Here is a 23430-nt window from a genome sequence, read left to right on the forward strand (position 1 = left end):
CTTCACTTCAATAGTGCCGTCAGCCAACAACAAATTCAATAACTTTGACTCAACCGGCCTCCAACGCTTCAATACAATGCTTTTTACAATACCTTCTGTCACTTCTAGCTGCGATTCTTCAAATTACTTCTTGAAATAAATCTTGTCATCTTCAATCAAGTTTTCATCTTCACTTACTTTAAGTTGATATTATCATTGGATTTGAGGCATTGCATGGTGAGGTAACATATCTACTTGCCGGGTAGATTATGTTCCTTTTAGAGCTTATCTTTCTTAATATTCTACTACCACAAAGTAGACTTTCGCAACTCAGGAGACTTCTCAGTTCTGAAAAGAACTGTCCTGCTCTTTAATTACTATCTTAGGGGAAGGTAGAACATTGGCCAGGACTACTACTTTAGCTCAAGTGGATCGAGGGGACGTCTCGTTATTAGCTTCACTAACTTCTAATTGGTCTCAATGTTCGACTAGCTTGCTCTAGTCATCGTCAAAAGACTTACTTTAAGACAAAGTCCGCAAGGAAGATGTAGCCTTGGCAAGACCTGAACTCATCCAGAAGGACCCTGGACTTATCGCTGGAATCCTTGAGGAAGCAGAAGACTGTGAAGCACATCTCGACTTTCTCCAAGGGGGTCAGCTCCTGGACCTGCTGCATGTTGTCCACGCAGAGGGCAAGGCATCCTTTGTCTGGAAGGAGAGATTGGAGGAGGGGGTGAGGTAAGTGGGTGGATTAAAAAAATGGAATGTCCCTTCTGGGATCGATCTTGTGGATATTCCCTGAGGAAACTTCTGTAGCTAATGTATTGGGCAAGCATTTTTCATTGTCTAGTTTGATCAAGTCCATAGTGTGACGTCACAGTGCTGTTTTTATTGATATGCACTACGGGGCTCAGCATTTTTGCTGTGACACTGATTAAAAGGCACTGGACACTACTGGTAATAACTCAAAACAATTAATGGCATCAAAACTTATTTGGTAACAAGCAATGGAGAATATAAGCGTAAAAAACAGCTCCCTCTGAAGTAGTTTTTTAGAAAGAGATAATTTCTTACTCAAATAATAAAAGACTTCAGCTCAAGCCTTTACACATATGAAAGCACTAAAATTTGTGCAAGAAGGGTGTTTTTTTCCAGTCATTATTCTCTTGCAAAATCGATGAACAATCGAGTCCAAATTTCCACAGATTCATAATTTTATGCATAATATGTTGAGATACATGTACACCAAGTGAGAATACTGGTCTTTGACAATTACCCAAACGTGTCCCAGTGCCTTTTAAGAATTTTAAATAATACAATGGCCGGGAGATATCAAAGGTGGTGATAACGATATCGTTCTTATCACTTTAGCTCCTGTCATCAACTATCCTAAAAGATCCCTCAGAGTTTTTGTTCCCTTTCCCCCTTGACGATGATTCATTATGTCGGGAGAGCAGCCCCTCAAGGGCAGCGAGGAGAGCGTGAATATGAGGGGAGGGGAACAAATCCGAGATGAGATGGGGATCGCCTCCGATGAAGGAAACTTATGGACAAAATGCCATTAGGGGATTTCTTCGATATATCTCCTGAATCAGACCCATGGGCGTTTGAGATTATTTTAAGCGGAAAAAAATGTCAATGTTTTATAATCCAGTCCCAGTTTCATTATCCAAAGATACTTCTCGGGCAAATAGTAAATCACAAATGCACGCTCTTAGAATGAACTATTTTTATCCTGATACCCTTATGCAGCTCATAAGGAACCAAATCATTGCACTTTCAAAAGAAATATTCTCACAGTGAATACATATTGCAACAAAGCTCATGAGGAAGAAAATCTATGAATAAATTGACAATGCTGCATGTGTCAAGCAAGCGAGTATGTAAACAACTTCCAAACACATTCAAAGTATAAATATTTAAACCTCAAATAGTTATCCCCCCCGAAAAAAAAATAAAAAAAAATAATATAATAATTATTATAAATAATAAAAAATAATAAAAAAATATTTTCATATCTGAAAAGACTGTGCAAGTCAAGAGGTTTTGTCGTACACAGTAACTTGTCTAAAATGATTTGTTTACGGGACATCTAACTTTCACAGCATGCAAAAGGGACTATTTGATCAGTGGCCCGGGGGACATTGTTCACACAGTGTCTTGTACATGTGTTATTATCAACAAATGATGTGGAAATTATACGGCCACTGTTTTGCCTTCGTTGAGATTGCCTGGAACAGGTTGCCTGTAAACTACCGTGTGAACTGATCCTTAAGGCTTATTGGAACAGGTGGTATCAGTAACAACTGCACAACTATTTTTTGTTTCATTTTGATTTCTGAGAAATCATCGAGCATCACAAGGCCTGGCGGCCACTTCCAGGTCAGGGCTACATACACTTAGGGCTGATTACCCAAATCAACTGGGGGCACGTTGCCACCTACGTACATGTACTCCTGGGGCTGAAAAAGGGTTACCTCTTCACAGCTCATCATAAGGATGAACAATACCGTGTACAGTAGGCATGGGTATCATCCAAATTGTTTCCTTAACAAAATGGAGGGGCACCAAGGCAAAGGCATTTCTGTTTAATTCCAGGCCTGCTTTTTTAGTGACTAGCCAGCAGGACCAATAGACCGATCCATTAAGCTTCGCCTCATTGCGTATTGACCAATCGCAACCCATTGCACAACCAAAAGTCTGACACAAAAAGTCAGACATGCATGCGCGTATGCTTGGCACGCAGGGCACAGTTGTGCAGACATGTTCTTGCGCACCCATGTGCCGTGGGCGGAGCCTAATGGATCGGTGTATTAACTTGTCACGGCACTATTCCATCAGCTTATTCACTTGTCCATATTTCAAATCAAACAAAAATGCTCTCCAACACTAGACAAGCCCAAAGGACCACTTGGAGAGAATTTTGACTGGTCTTGAGGTGTTTCAGCTGGCATTTGGCTTGGGACCACTGATAAAGGCATTGGACACCTTTAGTAATTGTCAAAGACCAGGCTTCTCATCACTTGGTGTACATGTATCTCAACATAGGCATAAAATAACAAACCTGTGGAAATTTGAACTCAATTGGTCGTCAAAGTTGCAAGAGAATAATGGAAGAAAATAACACCCTTGTCGCACAAGTTGTGTGCTTTCAGATGCTGAGGTCTCGAATTCAATTCAAATATTTTAGTGAGAAATTACTTCTTTCTCAAAAATTATGTTACATCAGAGGGAGCAGTTTCTCACAATGTTTTATACTATCAACACCTCTCCATTGCTCGATACAAGTAAGTTTTTCTGTCAACAATTATTTTGAGTAATTACCAATAGTGTCCACTGCCTTTAAAGGAAAAACGCTGCGAGACAGTTCTACAATATCAAGCTGCTGCTGGTATTATTTTAAAATGGTAAATGTCTTACTGTGAATATACTGCACGACGTCCTGCGTCAGTCCGTGTCTTGAGATGGTGGTCAAGACTTCGGCCGCTCCTTTCCTCCAGGGACTGTTGTGAGGAGGACACCAGCTTGTGATAGCGCTGAAGAGGAGGGTGAGGTCATCTTTCTTGGCGAGCTCGTCCGCAGGGGCGGGGTAGTTGCACAGTTTCACAAGGAGCTACAAGTGATGGGTATATAAGAGAAGAGGGTCCAGGGATGTGATTGAATGTTGGAAGAAAACCTAAACTATGATCGTAAAGCGTGAAAGCTTGCGAGCGTGAAAACTTCCGAGTGAGAAGCCTGCTTACATACATTTATCTTTGGTTTTAAAAGCTCTACTCTGCAATCTGAGGTGTTCCAGTTGGTTTTATTTTCATGTTCTTATTAATTTGATAAGATAAGAGCACTGCAGCCGATTTCACGAAACGCTAGGACACGTCTTATCTCGAGTTAGGACGAGTACTTAGGATCAGTCTATAAGGTCTGCATGCTACAGTGCAGGGTTGGGACTGGTCCTAAGTCCTAAGATTAATCTTAAGTTAGGAAGAGTTTGGTGAAATCGTCGGCTGGTGTGTCTGTTCAGCAGAGTGTGGGTTCGACTCCCGGTAGTGACACCTGTCCCTGAGCACAGGTAAAAGAGGACAATCTAAAGACACTTCTCCACTGACCTGCACCAATCAGGGTTGAACAATATAGCTAGTGTTGACCAATTTTAGTGGAGGATTAGAAATCAATTTTTTTTTCCGAATTCCATCAAGGGCGAGCGGATCAACAAAATTATTCATGCACATATAATGTATAATTATGGGGCCATCATTGCTGTTCAAAGTGCAAGCTTCAGGCAAGATGCCAGGGTTTCAAAACTGTTCATGTTATTGGGCCATCCAATATGTTGACTGGCCTTTTGACTGTGTTTATTCTCTCTACCATTAGTTACTCCTTGTATAAGCCGTGTCTCAGATCAATTGGACAATATTTTGATTTATTCTAGGGCAAATCTGTGCTAAGCGGCACAGTGTATTTTGCTGAGAGTACTGGGCAAACATTGTGAGTCCTGGGCAGGCCATGCCCAGGCCATGGTTAGCACCGCCCACAGTGGCTACAACACTGACCTGCACAACATATTTATGGAGTAGCTCTCTCCTCTTGGTCGGAGTCAGCTCCCCTCCCCCCTCCTCCTTCTTCTCCTCCTCCTCCTTGGGAATCTCCGGAAGATCAAAGAAAAGATACAGACACTTGACCAACGTTGAGGGCAGCGCTGCCATCATCATCATGTTGACGATGCTCTGACCGCCACCGGCGAGAAGGTTCAGGGTCGTGAGAAGCATCCAGCCGTTACTGCTCTCGGCCGTGGAGCGGATTTCAAGATACTCGGCGATGGAGCAACTTGCTGCTTCTGGAAAGGAGAGAGATTCAGAGGGATTAGGTGAGGTGGATTATCAGCGACTATATCCCCCCTGACCTACTAGAGAGGAGGTATTCTGCCAGCTGCCGCTGCTCTATAAGCAGCTAAGATGTTGATCTTATTATCTTAAGACACTTAGCTGAGGAAAAACTAGGTGTATTGAAAAGGGGGAAAATATTAAAGATGTGAATACATGTATAACTATGAATGCATATGAGGGGGTATCTTAAGCCAGGTTCATACTTCCTGTGAATGTGAATGTGATGCGAATTTGACGCAAATTTGACGCCACAACTCTGTTTTCGCTGCAATATTCGCAAGAGAGTTGAGCACAACTCAACTGCTGCCAATTATTCGTTGCGATTATGTGAAGTCAACATTCGTATCGTATTCGCAGGTTAGTATGAGCCGGCCTTAACCGTCAAAAACGAGGACTTTTACAAACGGGATCCAAACAATATAGAAGAACAAACAGAAGTCCTAGATAATAGGGGCCGCCTAAAAATGACTTTACGTGAACTGGCAAAAGTACTCGGGAGAGTATACAGAGCTTTTAAAATACAAATCGGTGTAAAGATAAAACCAAAATGATACTTTTTATCCCTAATGCCATCATTTCGTTTGATCCGTCTTTATTCTTTATGGGTTCCTTTCCGGTAATATTCCTGAAAACAACCTCTTTAAACTGCAATATCTGTTTTAATTCAGAATCCTCAGAGAATTTTGATACCTCCGAAGACATTCTCAATTCTCAATTCATCGGATGACCTTTATCAAGATTTTTTTGACTGAATGGGACAAAATGGAAGTGGTTTAAGAAGACCTCTACCTGGCATCAGAGAATCTCACAATCACTGTGATCCGCTCTCTACATTTTGTAAATGGTTCACCTAAGTAACCTTTACCAGGAATACTGAGTTTTAAAAACTGATCCAGGAAAACAAGAAATCTTCAGAAACTCTGATGTGAATCGAATCGCCAAAGGCTACAAATATTTGTTACTGTCAAGATTTGTCTTGTGGAAGTCAACATGATGGCCATGTGATTCTCATCGTTATCATGTACAATGTACAATACAACAGGCGTCACTTTAACCCACAGCGCCCACAGCAATGGCCATGGTGCCCTGTGCTTTTACTGCGGTGCCCTTTGCAAGGTGTCAATCCAAATTTACATTTTTCGTCATAGAAGTACAATGTCGCAGGCTTCAAATTATCCCACAGCACCCACATCAAATGCCGCGGTGCCCTGTGCTTTTACTGTGGTGCCCTTTGCAAGGTTTCAATACAAATGAAGATGTTCCTCATGTAGAGATGGCCCTTACTAGAGGTAAATTGCCGTGTCCCTTTAAGAGCAAAGTTCTAAGAAAGCCTGATATAGTACTAGTACATTGTACATGTGTATCCACTGCACATATTATAATTATACCAATGATAACCAATTAATGATCTCCCTTGTTTAGCAGAGCAAAATGCGACACAAAAATTCTCAGTTGCTCTTCAAAAGTCCTCATTTACTACTAAATAAAGTGTATAGTATTGTAGCAATCAGTGTCCGTACAAAACATGTTTAGTCAAGATATTTTGTGAGTTTTCAGTTAAAGCTTGAAGGTGGCAGTAGATTCCACTTCTCTGATAGCACACGGCAGCTTGTTCCAGAATTTAGGGGCAACAAACTATTTGTAGATGTCACTTATGGTTTATGTGACAAATGAACACTTGAGACTAAAACCTGGTTTTTGTCAACAAGGTTTTATTGACAACAAGACACGCGTTTTTTATTGATTACAATTAATGTGCTTTGTTTACGTTGGTCATCCTTTTGGCATACATGTACAATGTAAAATATGGATGCAAAGTGTTTTGTACGTATTATATGACATAAGATTTATAAACAAATTTTTGTCAATGAATAATTGTGTTTCTACCCCCTGGCAAGGCTTTGCACATTCAAAATATAATTTCTAAATCTTTTTTTTTAATTCAACATCTGAAATTTCCTCACAAACCCAAATTCCATAAACTAAACTTATTAGGGATTAATATCTCAATACGGGCTACAATGAAGCTGTGGTAACGTCGACGTCCTTCCACAATTTGTTTTTTTTAAATTGACAAAACCTTCGAGATAGCATGGCCACGTCCATGGCTATAAACAGCTTAACTCAGAAAATGACCATTTTGAGAATTTTTCAGCACACACCCCATGTAAACGTAGTAGATTTGTTTTGCCATAACATGGGATGAAAGTGTAAACAGAGGCCGAGATAATGTAGGGCAAGTTATATTCATAAATACCTCAGACAGTTTCGCTATTCCTATTGGTGGAGAGCGCGTCACGTGGGGGTGTGTAAACCGTTGATAATGACCAGTGTTTATAACCGGTTGTTTGCGCTAGTCTTGATGCAAGACGTTTCTTGTTACGGGCGATGATTTGCTGTCGGTGATATGTACATGTACATTCAACACGTATACTGAACATACCATGGAGGTGGAAACATACAGAGCTCAAGCACTCGGAAATAGATAATTTTCTTACTTTATTACGCCTTTTAACCAAAAAGGTATTTATGAGTGGGAATCAAAGTGTGTTGAATCGGTTTTCAACTAGTGGTTTAAACCCGCCGAGGCCTGGTTCTTGATAATTTACCTCAACTTCGTCTCGGTAAAATTATCAAAAACCAGGCCTCGTTGGGATTAAACCACTAGTTTAAAACCTCTTCACCACACATTGATTCCCTTAATCACATACAGACACAATATGCCTTTGAAACTTTCAAACGGAAAAACACCCTCAATTTGCCTAGAAATTACTACAAGTACACTGTATAGGCCTACATGTGCATTAGGAACAAACAATTTCGAGTTAGGCTGTTCGCCATCGAAGGGCTGAGCAGGACTGCAGTAAACATGTACAACTTAAAGACAGTGGACACTATTGGTAATTGTCAAGGACCATTTTTCTCACTTGGTGTATCTCAACATATGCATAAAATAACAAACCTGTGAAAAGAAAAAAACACCCTTGTCACACGAAGTTGTGTGCGTTTACAGTACATTGTAGATGCTTGATTTCGAGACCTCACATTCTAAACTTGAGGTCTCAAAATCAAAGTCTATCAAAAACTATGTCACTTCAGAGGGAGCCGTTTCTCACAATGTTTTACACCATCAACCTCTCCAAATTACTCATTACCAAGTGAGGTTTTATGCTGATAATTATTTTGAGTAGTTACCAATTGTGTCCACTGCCTTTAACACTGTCTCATTTATACATTATGAGGTTTTAGCTCAAGAGATTCCAAATTCTTTCCGAACGTTCGCAATGAAGAGAAGAAGAGAAGAAGAGGAAAGGGGGGGGGGTCTTTATATGTTCATGTTCCTTGGTCAAATACGATACAGCTATCTTTCTGTGAACAGCAGACCCCAGACATAGCAAACTAACTAACGGACATCATTCCTTTATTAAAACGCCAACCAAAGGGTTAGTACAACTAAAATGGAATAAACACAATTTACCAACAAATGATCTTGTATGTACATGTAAGAAATAGCATTTATTATGAGGTTTTTGCTAAACAGATTTCGAATTCTTTCAAACGGTCAAGAAGGGAAGGGGAGCAGTCTTAATATTCCTTGGTCAAATACTTCACAGCTATCTTTCTGTGAACAGCAGACCCCCAGACACGGCAAACTAACTATCGGACATCATTCCTTTATTAAAACGCCAGCCAGGGGTTAATGGAACTAAACCGTCCTCAGGGATCAGCTACGCTTCTCTCCCGTTAAACAATAACCACAGGATAAAATCTCATGGCGAGGATCAAGGGATCCCAGACAGTAAAATACGTTCGTTCAACATTGGAAATGTAGGGGGGGGTGGTACAATTACGATGGTGGACAGATGGAGGAGCAATCCACTTCAAAAAAACCTTGAGGATTCGTTTTTTTAATTTGATCGGAAGTCTGCATCTCTGAATGGGTTTACCAAGAATTTTTATTTGAGGACTTTGTATGTTTTTTACAATCAAAATGTAGGAATACCATACCTAAACAATGGCAGATAAAATGGTTTTCAAGATTTTAAAAAGTGTAGCCACTTGATTTAACAATTCAAATGTGAGAATGGCAGATAAAATTGTTTTACGAGATTTTAAAGATTTTAAAAAGTGTAGCAACTTGATTAAGTATCTACCTCGCTAAATGCACAGTTGTAAAAATTAACCTTTACAGAATTTCCAGACTAATATTATTTGACATTATGATTATTAAATTTGTCAGTCACAGTACTCTGTGGGTCCTTGATTACAATTTGTCCAAGCTACATGTACATGTACATAACCGCACAGAAGGACTGGGCAAAGTGGATGTATTGCAATATGGGTATCAAATGTAAGAATCCAGAATTCCGCAAAATTCCTACGCTAGAATTACATGGACCAGCAGACCACAGAGGCCACGGCCTACGTTGCCCCTGGTCTTAGCCTTGGTGCCGCTTCAGAAGCTTCCCATTGACTTGAAGATTTTCAAATGGAAGTGCCCTTTGCAAAATGAAAATGGCCTTGCCCTTTCAAAGATTCAATTCCAGGCCTGCCATAATCAGTGTTTTGGGGGAGGTGATAAATAAGGAACCAGCACGTTGCCTGATTATGTGATTATCCGCCACTGATTCCTCGTGAATACCCCCCCCCCTTCCGATTCTGGAATGATTCAAGTAAGTAAACAGACTCGAGATATTCAGGGACTCAGGAACTTCTCATTGTACAAAATTATCACAGCGGGTAGGAAGTTTTCTCTCTAAATATACCCCAAGTGTACGTGTCGTCGTCGTACGTCCATCTTGGCACTGGTGTCAGAGCAGAGAGAGAGAGAGAGAGAGAGAGAGAGCAGGGGCTTGCACCCCTGGGGGGACACGAACAAGAAAGTGAGTGACGAATCCCGATAAATAATGCCAGTTTATTTGAGGATGAATGGAACGAGAGACTGCCGAGACCGAAATTAAATAAAAGCGTGGAATTAAAGGAGAGGACAACTTGGTAGTGGAGAAGGCGCGTCTACGGACTTAACAACAAAAGATAACTTTCACTCATTCTGTCCAATTTGTGTTCAATAAGGGTTTTAAGAATTAGGCTCCATTGAGAGTGTTTTCCATCAATTGTCTATTACATTAAGTTTAATAACAACACAGCCCGTGTATTTTGCAAAACACATTGTCGAAGTACCTCTTCAAATGTGTAGGCAAATACCCTGTGTATTGTACGGTACGTACACCAAGTACACATAAGAACACAATGTAATGTACACTTAGCTGTCAGCCAAGTTTCAGCAAATTCTTCTGCTATTGCTATTAAAGTAAAATAATGACAAGCAGGGCACCGGTCATATCAATGCAAATCACATGGAATTTTGTGTCGGATAACCTCCTCAGCAATATTCGTTAGTGCTAAGCTTATAAATGCATAGCATAAATGCACTGTACAACTCCCAGCCTCCAAACCCTTTGGCTTAAAAATATTCCCACAGATGTTTTGAAAATGTTCTCTTAACATACTTCAGTAAGTGGCCTTCCTCTCTTCAAGATTCAAATTCCATGGACTCGTGCCAACTTCTTTTTTGAACATACATGTACAGTACACCTTGGGATTTTGTCCTTGGTGAAGGACACATCCTCTGAAATTCAAGAGAACATCCTATTTCAGCAGGGTTTTAAAAGATGAGATTTCAGGACTTTGACAGTTTCTAAAAAGTAGGAGGCTTGTGAACCTACGATCCCCCTTATTCTAGACCCAGAACCTCCCAGATGTTACAGCTTAGCCATAGAGTTTTCACCAAACTCTTCGTAACTTAGGATTAATCTAAGGACTTAGGACGAGTTCAGTTCCGTATCAGAAGACATTAGGAGGCACATTGAACCCATCCTAAGTTAGGATGGGATACTCATCTTAACTCAAGATAGGATTAATCCTAGCGTTTTGTGAATTTGGCTGCAGGAGATACAAATATGATCACCAGGGGCACAATGTGGACTATTATTTTCTCCCTTTGGTGACTGTTTTACTTCTTTCCAGCAAGCTATTGAGATTTGAAAAGACTTTCCCTTTAACAGTTTAAGATCCCCCTATAAAATCAAACCGGTTCTCGGCTCTAGTGGCGTGTTTTTGCATCATAGAGTTATATTATAAGAACTAGAGGGCGCACTGGCCTACATACGCGACCCGGCATGCGCGCAGGCGGCCATTTTCTAAGTTGACAAAACAGCCATCTCACAGCATGTGTTTGTGCGGCCATTTTGTAAGTTGAACAAAACAGCATCGCATGAGCGTTCAATAAAAAACTCAACTGTGTATTTCATATTCACCGCGCGTACAGAATGGCGCACTTGTCATCTTGCGGTCCCGTTGCGTCTGTGCAAGCAGCATCACCAGTGCGCCCTCTAGTTCTTATTTAAACATGTAACTCTATGGTTTGCATCCAACTATCATGTACAATGTAGCATGTGACAGGGTGTAATTCACTTGAACTCTACTGTGTGTGTGGGATTAATGTGAAGTGTTGTTGTCAGGCTTCCTGGAAGTGAACATTGTCATCTAGGCCCAATTTCATGGTTCTGCTTACCGTAAAAAAAAAAACCAAAAAACTCTGCAAGATTCGACGGCGGAAATTTCCACTCAACCAATAGCCTGGAAAAACAGTGTTCGAGAATGTTCGGAACATTTTCCCAGTCCTAAAATTCGAAACAAAACTAATTTTCTACTAAATCTTTTTCTTTTTTTTCCAGAGAATTTGAGTTATTTAGCCAAGTGCTCTGTGTTTTTGCTGCTGGTGTCCTTTCCAGTTCAAATACAAAGACACATTTTCCTCATAGAAGTGCCCCTTACATTAAGAGGAAAATTATTGTGCAAAATTGATGTTCAAGAGAAAAGTTTAAGGGCTACCACTATACAGTACATATGTATACATGTTTACCAAACACTGCACACAGAAATTGCCAAGGACTTCCAAGAAAATGCTTCAAGTCCATTTAATTTCCAAACCGATTTTAAAAACAGACTGCCAGTGATTATAAATCGAAAATTCCCAAAAACAATCATTCACTACAAATTTGTCTGCAGATTACATTTTGTACAACAGCCAATGGTTTCCACATCTCCCTCATCCAGTTGAACGAAAAAAAAGACATGAAAATACCATGCGAGAGAGAAATGATGAGCCCCCAACGTCACTTAATCACGCCCACTGATTGGCGCTATGTACCCACAGAACAGGGCTTGTATCCATCACAGTGGTGACGAGAGCGAAAAAAGGTGCTCCATCAGAGAAATAAATCCATATCTCCAACTGAGCAAAACGAAGACAAATTATGAAAATCCGTCAGGACGACGCCATGGAGCAGTTGGCCTTAAAGGGTGATACAAAAAATAATTACGTCAAGTAATAAACCACAAGAAATAATTATCAGAGATTTATCACCTGAAAACCTCTTAAGATCTTAAACACACACTCTTAATAAGTTAATCCCCCGACTTATAAATGGTTTTTGTCTAGGGGGTGTCAGGTTGTATGATGTAACTGTCTTTCACAGATGGGGTTTTGTTTCACTCTTTCATTTTACCAATACAATAATGTTGAGTGAAGGGTACATGTAGGTGTACAGTTTTGATACTACAACATAGCTGCCATCATTTGTTTTTGCAATCAAGGAGATTTTGTCAAACAATCAGGGAGATTTATAGTGACATTGAACAGGCCTAAAAGAGGGGAAAGCTTTCCACGGTAACACGGCAACAAAAACCAGTACCAACACTTCATGTGACCCTACACATGCATAATGTACCATGTGTTATGTACATGTACATGTACACGAAATAATGAACCTGTGAAAGCGCAATCGGTCAAGTTGCAGATTGGAGTCTGGTGGGAAAGATCCTCAATTATTGCTTTCAAACATTAAATGTTTGACGCAAGATCAAAATCAATTGTTTTACACATTTCTCAACATCTTCTTTCGAGCAGAAACATTTCAAAGGGATTCCCACCATTCACTTGTACCATAACCACCTACAATGTTATACGTAAACTACGTACAAAGGATTTGAGGCATTGCATGGTGAGGTATCAATGTACATGTATATATGGTTTGCGGTAACACCATGTGTGTGTCTACTTGCCAGGTAGAGTTGTTCTTAGGGAACTGTCTTGCTTTATTCTCCTGACGATGACTAGAGCAAGCTAGTCGAAACGTTGAGACCAATTTCAGAACTGACTCCGCGGCAGTACAGTTAATTACGATCCTATAAGCTAAAGTAGTAGTCCAGTCTAATTCCTATACCATCCGCCTTGGTAATAGTTAAAAAGCAGGACAGTTCTTTTCAGAACTGAGAAGTCTCCCGAACTTCCGATTATCTACTCCACGGCAGTAGAATAAAGCAAGAACAACTCTACCTGGCAAGTAGACACACACATGGTGTTACCGCAAACCAAATATACATACGTACAAAGGCTTGTGCATGATCTGTTAACATGTATTTCTACTCAATACATTACCATTGTTGTGCACATCTTTTTTAAATTAAAAGACATCAAATTGATACCGAGACCATTCTATGGAAGACTGATGTTTCAGTTGTCATTACTTCCAAGTTCCCTTCGCTATTTCTGAGAACTGCCTGGTTTTTGGTATTGGGTATCATAAATCAATAATCAGATTCCTCTCAAGTGCCCCTTTAACTAGAGCAGGAATTGTTAAATTATAAATACACCAGCGGCACCCTCAAGCTCATTTGAAGGAATGAATGGAGATGAAATGTCAGTGTTTTGGCAGTGAGAAGCATGAGAAATCTCTGCCATTATTGACCAGCATATCACATTGTCCATGTGTTATTCAGCTTCAGGACAGAATGAAAAGACAGAGTAAGACATTTCAAAAGATTTGACTAATTTGTCTTTGGACAGCATGAGATGAATGTGTCTTTTTAACCCACGCTGGGGAACAATGACGTAGTCTCCCAAATTCTGTAGAATAAATAGCAAGACGAATACTCAAAGAACAATTCTACATGTACGTACACAGCAAAGTACATTGTACATGTACCAGTAAACATGGTAATACCGCAACCGCAAGCTGAACTTGTATAACAATGATGCTGTTTTGTTTTAAAAGCTTCATGAAAGTACCCTGTACATGTACATGTATTAAACACTGCTTCTGCATTTGTGAAGAAACACTAATGTTGCTACTTGTACCACAGCTACGAATGAATAAACTGTAGGTTCAACAAAAGGGATATTGTATTGTAACTTCATGCATGCTGTTATCTACATATTTAAAGGAACACTTTGGTCGAGTTGGTCTTTGAAAAGCGTTTGGAACCATTTGTTATAAAATGCAAATGGTTAGATAGATAATTTAAAAGTAGAATAAAATAATCCACACTAATATGCCTTCGAAATTGCACCATTTGTCTTTTACGTCACGAAGAAAACACGCTCGGGCATTTTTGGGAGTCAAAATTTTGACTCCCAAAAATAGCCGACCATGTTAGTTCGCATGTAAATGGAAAACCGTGCATTTTCGAGTCGTGCTTGTGTGAATCATTATATTCTACTTTTAAAACATCTTTCTAACCATGCATTTTATAACACTGGTTCAAAACGCTTAACCAACTCATCTGATTCAAGGCAACGTGTTCCTTTAATGACTAAGAAGAGAGGTTTGCGGTAACACCATGTGACACAAAGATGCAGTCTCACAAACTCTGAAATATACTTTGCAGGAGTGATGTTAGTTGTTACCACATATGTACCCCTCTTACAAAATGAGATGTCATACAGTGCACCAGCCGTCTTTTTCACAAAACTCTTCCTAACTTAAGACTAATCTTCGGACTTAGGACGCGTCCCAACCCTGCACTGTAGCATGCAGACCTTAAGATAAATCTTAAGTTAGGGCGAGTTACTCGTCCTAACTCGATATAAGACGAGTCCTAACTCTTTGTGAAATCGACCCCTGTGTTGCCTGCCACACATGTACATATATACAGCAGGTGACCTTACCAAGAAAAGCTCAATTACATGTACCCCTCCTAGTACAGAAAGAAGTAGCACAAAGGTAAACAATCACTTACAACAATAGGATCCTGTCTGCCATTTAAGGGAGGTGGTCAGGGCAGGGTCAGGGCGGGGTCAGGGCAGGGTCAGGGCGGGGTCAGGGCATGGTCAGGTCAGGGTTAGGGTCAGGGCAGGGTCAGGGCAGGGGCATGTTCAGGGCAGGGGCAGGGTCAGGGCAGGGTCAGGGTGGGGTCAGGGCAGGGTTGGACATCATCAACTTAGAATGAAACATACCTGTGGATTGGTCAGATGCTCTCCGGCGTACCTCAGTTACAAAGAGTCTGGCAACATGGTTGGCAAATTGTAAAACATCTCCAAATTTATCCATCATTTCATGACCAGCGCTATTTTCAAAGACCTGAGAAAAGAACAACAAAGAGTCTGTAGAATTAGTGTCTTTCATTGTAGGAATGTTCCCACACGCAATGAACTTTGCAGCTGACGTTGTCTCAATGGTTTTTAACTCTTTAAGGAAACAATACAAAGCAACCAGTATAATTTCACTGCTAACTTAAAAGACACTGGCCACTATTGGTATGTCAAAGACCAGTCTTCACAGTTGCTGTATCTCAACGTTGCATAAAATAACATATATGTGAAAATTTGAGCTCGATCGATCGTCGAAGTTGCGAGATAATAATGAAAGGAAAAACGCCCTTGTCACACGAAGTTGTGTTCCACATTTGTTGGATATTTTAAAAGAGAGTGTCCTGGACACCCAGACACCCCTCTGGCTAACACTTTGGTTAACTGGCCCGATGCTAAAATCACTGGCCTCTGGCCTATATAGTCCAAGGTGTCACAATCGAGCCCTGGTCTGTGAAGGGATTTTTAATGGCTATTTTATGTACTTGCTCTCAGTACGCAGGTGCTTGCCTACAGTGTCTGAGTGGTCAGAGTACATTCACTGGATTCACCGACGACAAAACGTGTTCGTGAATGTCAATTTGTGCAATGAAATACTGCAAGAGGTACTTGGGTGAAGTACGGTGATAAATGATAACATAAAATTATGCGCCCACCACGGAAGAAGAACAAATGCCTTTTGAGAAAGCTTGGATGGAAGCTTGAGGATATACCCCCTCCCCCTCCCCACCTTTTGCATTTAAATAACACGGCTCATTTTGCAAGCAAATGGTCCTTTGAAAAATTACATGTAGGACAAATTAGTACAAGGGCTGGCCAACATTGCTTCTGGCTTTTGTATAGTTTTCTTGCTTTTTAATAACCAGTTTGCTAACCTTTGTCAGTGCAAAAAAAAATGGGATTGAAGTTAAAGTAGGAAGAATGTCATGTGTGCATTTGGTTAGACTTGATTCAAGTCCCTGTCCCGCATGCGGCACAGGTTTCGGAATGCAGAGCATCACAAAACAGTACGGGATTGGGACTTGAGTCAAGTCTAGCATTTGGTTGGTAAGCAGTCTGCAGCAGACACAGTACAATGTACTTCTTCTTTTTTGTAATAAAAAAAGGGTAATGACTTTGCACGGTACTGTACATGTACTTCCTAAAGTGCTTAGTAGTTTTTTCTTAGAAAGGAATTTCAAATTTCTACTAGAACATTTCAAGCAGACATTCCAAAGGCCGCGTGGCCGGGGCCATGGAGGTAACTGCCTGTTTACCCTGTTCAAAACACATAATGCATACATGTAGTGTGTATCATTCACGCCTGCACAGTGTGGCTTATTTTTAGTATTTTGCATCCAGGGTCTACAGATTTGAGTTTGATTTAGCTGAAGAATTGTTCATATTATTACAAAATTAAACGGATCGCTCTGTAGTTAAGTTAGGGTGAACTCTTCAAGAGACATAATTTTTTTTCTTCTAATGCGCATCGTATGTTGTACATGATCCCTTGTCCTCATTTCCAGTGGTATCCATGGCAACTTGGAGCCATGCTCTACTTCCATATTCTGCATACGCTTACATAAAATCATGTGTGAGGATACCGAGAGAGAGAGAGAGACACAACTGCATGTGGTGCTTATGCGCAGCCGATTAATTTAGATTGATGGGTCCACATGATAAAGTAACCTGAAGCGGAGACTAGCATTCTTTCACACCCTCCATCCTGTCCTGTCCCATCAGACCAATGACAGACAAATCGTGTTATGGACAAGAACGTGCCGCGGAATGTAACAGTGGAATATTACGGTCGGACGTCAACGCAGGGGGGAGACCCCCCTTGGCAAGTCGAGTCAAACCCTGAATGTTTCTTACAGCGGCAGGCAACGCGCGGATTCAACGCCTCATATCATCCTCGGGCTAATTGTTCCTGCCATTGAGATTGTTCAATAGTAACCAAATTGTAACACGTCTGACCGAGAAAGACTGGCTACTCTTTAGTTCCTTGAAATAATTACAGCGTTCTCTTTTAGAATAAATGTGTCGTATGTATTGACATCTGTTTGACTAGTCTCCAAAAAGTTTGTAAAAATGTAGTTTGTCTGTCTAGGCTGTCTTCTACTAAGCCTTGGCTTAATAAAGGCACTGGACACTTTGTCAAAGAACAGTATGCGTACATGTGTAGTACTTGAGTGTATCCCAACGTACATTGTATGCGTAAAATAACAAATCTGTGAAAATTTTTACTCAATTGGTCACCGAAGTTGCAAGAGAATAAATAAAGAAAAAAAACAACCATGTTGCACAAGTTTGTATGCTTTCAGATGCCTAATAAAAGGCTTGAAGTCTGAATTATTGTAATATTTGAGTGAGAAATCACACTTTTTTCAATGAATCCTATGTTAATTTAGAGAGAGCCGTTTCTCACAATGTTTTATACTATCAACAGCTCTCCAATGCTTGTTTACCAAGTAAGTTTTTATGCAATTATTTTGAGTAACTACCAAAATTGTGCATTGCCTTTAATCTGACATCCTCACTCCCTTCCTTATTTTGTGCTTAAATTATATGTTCTCACAATTTCAGAGAACCATTTTTTTGAACTGAGCAAAGTACAAATAGATTTCACAACTACCCTTTAAGTCTCACACTAAGAAAATATTAATTTTCAAATCAAACTCTTCAATCATCAACTCGTGTCGCAATCCTCGCTTCTCCAAATATTAACATAAATCAAAGTGGATTCTATCTCCCCCATCAAAATCGTCTGAAAGTTATTGTAAGCACTTGAAATACAATAAGAAGCCATGCTTAAAGGCACTGGACACCTTTGGTAATTGTCAAAGACCAGTCTTCTCACTTGGTATACATCTCATCATCAATGAATGTAACCTGTAAAAACTTGAACTCAAATGATCGTTGAAATTGCGAGAGAAAAATGGAAGAAAAAAGAGGTCTCCAATTCAATTCAAATATTTTAGTGACAAATTACTTCTTTCTCAACCAATAGTGTCCAGTGCCTTTGTCTTTGGACAGCATTGAGATGAATGTGTCTTTTGAACCCATGCTGGGGAACAATGACGAGGTCTCCCGAATTCTGAAGTGTTATCTTTTTTGTTTTAGAAAAACCACAAAAGGTTCCCAAGAAATGTTTTTATAGGAACGGTACATGTAGCTCTGAAGAATACAAATACATAAATATTTTGGCAGTTCCATACCCAGGCCTTTAAGCCCTACCGTATTATCTTTGTGTTTTAGAAAAAACACAAAAGTTTCACCAAGAAATGTTTTTATAGGAACAGAACAGGTACATGTAGCTCTGAAGAATACCCGTACATGTATTAAAGGGCAATGTACTTTTTGTAGGAAAAAAAACACAATGTCCACAGAATTACACTAAACTTACACAGTTTGAAGATAATGATAGTAGAAAGCTTCCCTGAAAATATTACTTGCTGAGGTGCTGTAGTTTTTGCGAAATTAGTAAAACAATGTCATGAAAATAATATTTGTCTCAGTGATAATGAGACGAAAATTATTTTAGCATGTAAAAGCGTATTTTCATGACATTGTTTTACTCATTTCTCAAAAACTACAGCACCTCAGCAACTAATATTTTAAGGTATGCTTTCTACTATCATTATCTTCAAATGGTGTATAAGTTTAATGTCAAACTGTGGACATTGTGTTTTGTGTTACAAAAAGTACCAATATCCTTTAAATATTTGGCGTTAAATTGCAGTCACAGGTGGTCTGCCCTATTGACTTCATCAATCATGAATGCAATAAGAACTGTTCATGCATCAACATCTGTGATACAGAACAAATAATTAATACCCAGCATGCTCAGTGCACTTTGTAATTTAGTTAACTTGTAACAGCAGTGTGCTGTATGTGTACCGTTTCATTGCAAGCATTGTGTACGGGCATTGTTTTCCGTTTTTCAATGTGTACATGAACAGTGATAGGGAGGTTTAGCTGCACGTTACGCGAGCAACGTGAATGTGAACGGCAGAAAATTGAATTGTTTAAATCTCACGCTTGAATAGCATACATAAACGTAAATTTACTGTTTTTCACGTCAGGTACATGTACGTACCTGTGCGCAGACGTCAAACTTGAGCATAAAAATGCTGTGGTGACGTCACCTACATACAGTGTAGAAACCACACAATTTGTTTAAGTTCACGTTTCTGTGTTTGATCGCGTAACGTGCAGCTTTACCTCGCTAATATTAATAATTATAATAATGAGGTTGTATAAAGCGCACATATATCCACAAAAATGCTCAGGGCACTATTACAAAGAACTTTACAAAGTAAACTACTACAAAGTGGTTTATTTTTTTGTTTTACTTCGCCCAAATTTTCTGCTAAGTAACGTTTGGGTGGACATCTTACCTTGCAGAAGAGAGGCAGCATCATGTACAGTTTATCTTCTTGTTCCTTCTGCGTCAGCGGCTGCAACGTGCAACAAAGCTCAACGTAGAGCTTCCTCAAATGCATCAAACCCAGCGAGTTATCCTGCGTTGAGGGCGGGCTCCGCATAGAGCGGTTCATAATCCTGCGCATTGTATTCATCGTGGTAGATTGGGGGGGCCTGACAACCTGTCCAATTGGTCAGTTGGTCGGGGGGTGATGACAGAGGGCTACATGGAAGATGGGTGATGGGCGTCACACATGGCTAATGATATTGGTTGTTACCTGTAGAAGAGAATACATCACAATGAGTTGATCAATAACGTCTTGTAATTGTTACACTAATTGTGTACACGATGTATTTTTTTGGCAGGTTGTTGTTATTGTTGTTTTGTTGTTTTTAGGGGGAGGGGTCCATTTACAATGACACCATTCTGTATGGCAGCTTCGAGTATCATAAAAAAAAAAACGTATAGACTGGGCCCTTTTTTAAATATTAAACTGTCTGTGCCAAGGATTGAGGACTTTGTGTATAGTGGCTAAAATTGCTTTAATCACTTAGCCAGTCTAACCAATCTTTATAGCCAATTATTTTGGTGTTTAATGACAATTAGAAATTAAAGCGTGTGGTTTTTATAACGCCCTCGGTAATTTAGCGTCATTTTGGTTTCTTCACGTTACGTAATCAAAAGAATGGGTTGAGTAGTGGGGTGTGGCATGAGGAGTCATGTTGGTTCACACCACAAACAAGGCAGTAAAAAGCAAAACTATATAAATTGTAAAGTGTTACATGTAGTTTTATAAAGAGATAGGACAATCCAATCATTGGGTCGGCAACAAGATAGAAAGCATCAGGCTACATTCTCATTTCCCTCGTAACCGGCTACTATCATGATTGAATCTCAAGGGTAATGAAAGTACTATCCATTCTAAACCGAAAATGGAGGAGCATTGCCTGTCAAACAGCAAGTAAAATTGCAAGTATATCAAACAACTGTTATGTTTTAGAATAAGTTGTTAATGACAAAAATTACAAAAATGTTACAAAAAGGGAATTTCCCTAATCAGGGATAGATGGTTTCTTTTCAGGGAACTTTCTGCAGAATCAGAGAGTTGGCAACTCTGCCCAATGCTGATGAAGTGTCCCTTCTGCAGTTGGTTGCCTCCAAGTTGCCTCATGTAATAAGCAACTACACAGGCCTCTATGCTTTGTTTTTTAAAAGGGCAAGGGCACCAAGGCATTTTCTCCTTGGTAATGGGCACCCTATGAGGAAATTTTCAGTTTCTTCTGGAGCATTTCGAGGGGCATCGATCCAATGACCAAAGGGGCATGGAGGCAATCGCCTTCGCTTCCTCCATGAAGTATCAGACCTGCCTACAGTTCTCTTCCCTATACGCAATGCCCAATGTCAAAACCAACACACTGGACACGGCAAATTCAACACACTGAAGACGAGATGATCTACGCACGCAAACATTGCACATTAAAACCCACCTGTGTTATGACTCACATTATGTGACAGTCATTCATGTAAATAACCCTGAAGACTACCTGTCAGACTGGTGTACATGTAGCTCACACCATGAACACCCTGCATGTCTGCGGATATTCAACACGGACCACGAATAAATGAGCATGGCTGTAAATTTATGTGCAAGAGTTGGCTTCAAATACTCATTGATTCATGTATTTTTTTTTTCTTTTTCTGAAACACTTGTCACCCACTCAAGAGAGCGTTGCACTAAGGCAAGGATGAAATTTGACATTCTGCATATTGTACGTACAGTACAATATACAGTCATGCGACGCACGTACACATGTACCTGTACCTCGTTACACTAATACATCAGGGTTGTAATGTACATCATACACATGAAGCTAGACCAGTTTTAGTAGTGGGCAATAAATCACATTTTTTGGGAAGTCCACCAAGGGTAAGCAGATCAACCAAGCTATCCATGTTTAATAATGTGGCAATTTTTAGGCCTATTGCTGAAGTGTGGCCAGAAATTGTTTTCACCTTTGAATTCTTTAGGATTAATCTTAGGACTTAGGACGACTTCAGTTCCGTATTGGAAGACATTAGGACACATTGAACCCCTGGATCCTAAGTTAGGATGGGTAACTCTTTCTTACACGAGATAAGATTAATCCTAGCGTTTCATGAAATCAGCTGCAGGGCAGACCCGCCCAGAACCATCCACCCTTGTTCATGTACAACACTGATGTACATGTACATGCTGTACCATCTCTATGATTGTGTGAAAGCAGGAATTCAACATGACCTAAAAACATAGTCCAGTATTTGGTTTTACTATGCCTAAGAAACTTGCACCCTAGTCTCTTCTACATTATCAAATTTATTCGTATTCATACAGCTGACAAGAAAATGATTTCGAATTTGGTTCATCAAAGTATTTCCGAGAGGTCGGCTGAAAATTTATTTTGGACTCTTGCCAAGAGTATGAAATCCCCTCATGCTGTATGACGTGTAAGCCTCACGTGGGGACTGAGGTGCAGTACATTATTTAAACAAACATGTTATTGCAGTCAATGGATTAATGTTCAATAGCTAGATGTACACCAAGTTTCATTTTGACAACCACTGGTTCGATCACCGTTTAAAGTATTATATTAAATGATAAACCAAGATACCGTCAGAAATTGTTTCAAATATTTTGTCTATGATCCCCTATATGTAGCTGTTGCTTTTTAGGTTTTATCATAAACCTAGGTGTGGTGAAACCTAATGTACTATGTAGCTACATAGGGCAGTTATTGGTTGTAGGCTTCTGACTGGCACCTTTGAACAATGATCGACAAAATAGGGAGATCACCATCGTACATACATATGTAGTACATTGTACATGCAGTGCTATATGTGGATCGCCATTATAAGACTAGATGGGTAGAGAGCCGGTATGTTAACCCCGAGGTCATTGGTTCAATTTTCTAGTCAATTTTCTTTGTTCAACCACAACAAATTAAAAATTTATCCAGTCAGTTTCTCTTGTGGTTAATTACATGATATAATTAATTTTCCAATCAAAAAAATTCAATATAAGACATATATATAATGTAGATTATTGTTCTGTTAGACTATAAACTCTGTTTGCATACTACGAATGCGAGGTAATTTAAAATTAGAATACATCCAAGTTAAACAAATACCCAGACCGCCATTGCGTACCGAATACATTCTGTTTCAGAGCTGACCTTCCTAATTAGCTCTTCTTTATAACTGTTTGTTTTGACTGTGGATTTAACACCTTGATAGGATTAAGATATTTAATCCCCTTCAATCTAATAGGGATTAATAATCAGTAATTGGTTCAAGATATGGTAGAGTGAGCGAGGCAAACATCAACCCTGGATTAAGAAAATAGTCTTTCTATTTTTGCTAATGAACACATTTTTTAATTTCCTCTCTTCTTCCTTTTAAGTGTAGCCTTCAAATAACTGAAGATGTACACACTGTGTATATATATTGTGTGAGTGGGTTGGCCTTATTGGTTATTACTCAAAATAATTGTTAGCCTAAAAACTTACTAAGTAGTGAGCAATGAAGAGCTGTTGATAGTTTGAAACATTTCAAAAAAACCTCCCTCTGAAGTAACGTAGTTTTTGAGAAAGAAGTAATTTCTCACTAAAACATTTTGAATCGATTCTGAGACCTCAGCTGAGGTCTCTAATTCAAGGCATCTAAAAGCACACAATTTGTGCGGACAAGGGTATTTTTTA

The 23430-nt window shown here is 39.7% G+C and overlaps 1 protein-coding gene across 2 annotated transcripts in view; it reads right to left on the reverse strand.

Annotated features, from left to right (window-relative positions):
• LOC117304113 (WD repeat and FYVE domain-containing protein 3-like) overlaps positions 1-23430 on the reverse strand; it is a 98743-nt gene that overhangs the window by 67831 nt on the left and 7482 nt on the right. For both annotated transcript variants that reach the window (XM_033788613.1, XM_033788612.1), the window contains exons 2-6: positions 19671-19973; positions 15160-15283; positions 4527-4810; positions 3400-3592; positions 501-687 (exon numbers count right to left, since the gene is read on the reverse strand). In XM_033788613.1, the coding sequence (XP_033644504.1) occupies positions 501-687; positions 3400-3592; positions 4527-4810; positions 15160-15283; positions 19671-19850 (968 nt within the window). In that variant the 5' untranslated portion in view covers positions 19851-19973. The remainder of the gene's footprint in view (positions 1-500; positions 688-3399; positions 3593-4526; positions 4811-15159; positions 15284-19670; positions 19974-23430) is intronic.

The sequence above is a fragment of the Asterias rubens genome, chromosome 20 (assembly GCF_902459465.1).
Source record: "Asterias rubens chromosome 20, eAstRub1.3, whole genome shotgun sequence".
Classification (NCBI taxonomy): domain Eukaryota; kingdom Metazoa; phylum Echinodermata; class Asteroidea; order Forcipulatida; family Asteriidae; genus Asterias; species Asterias rubens.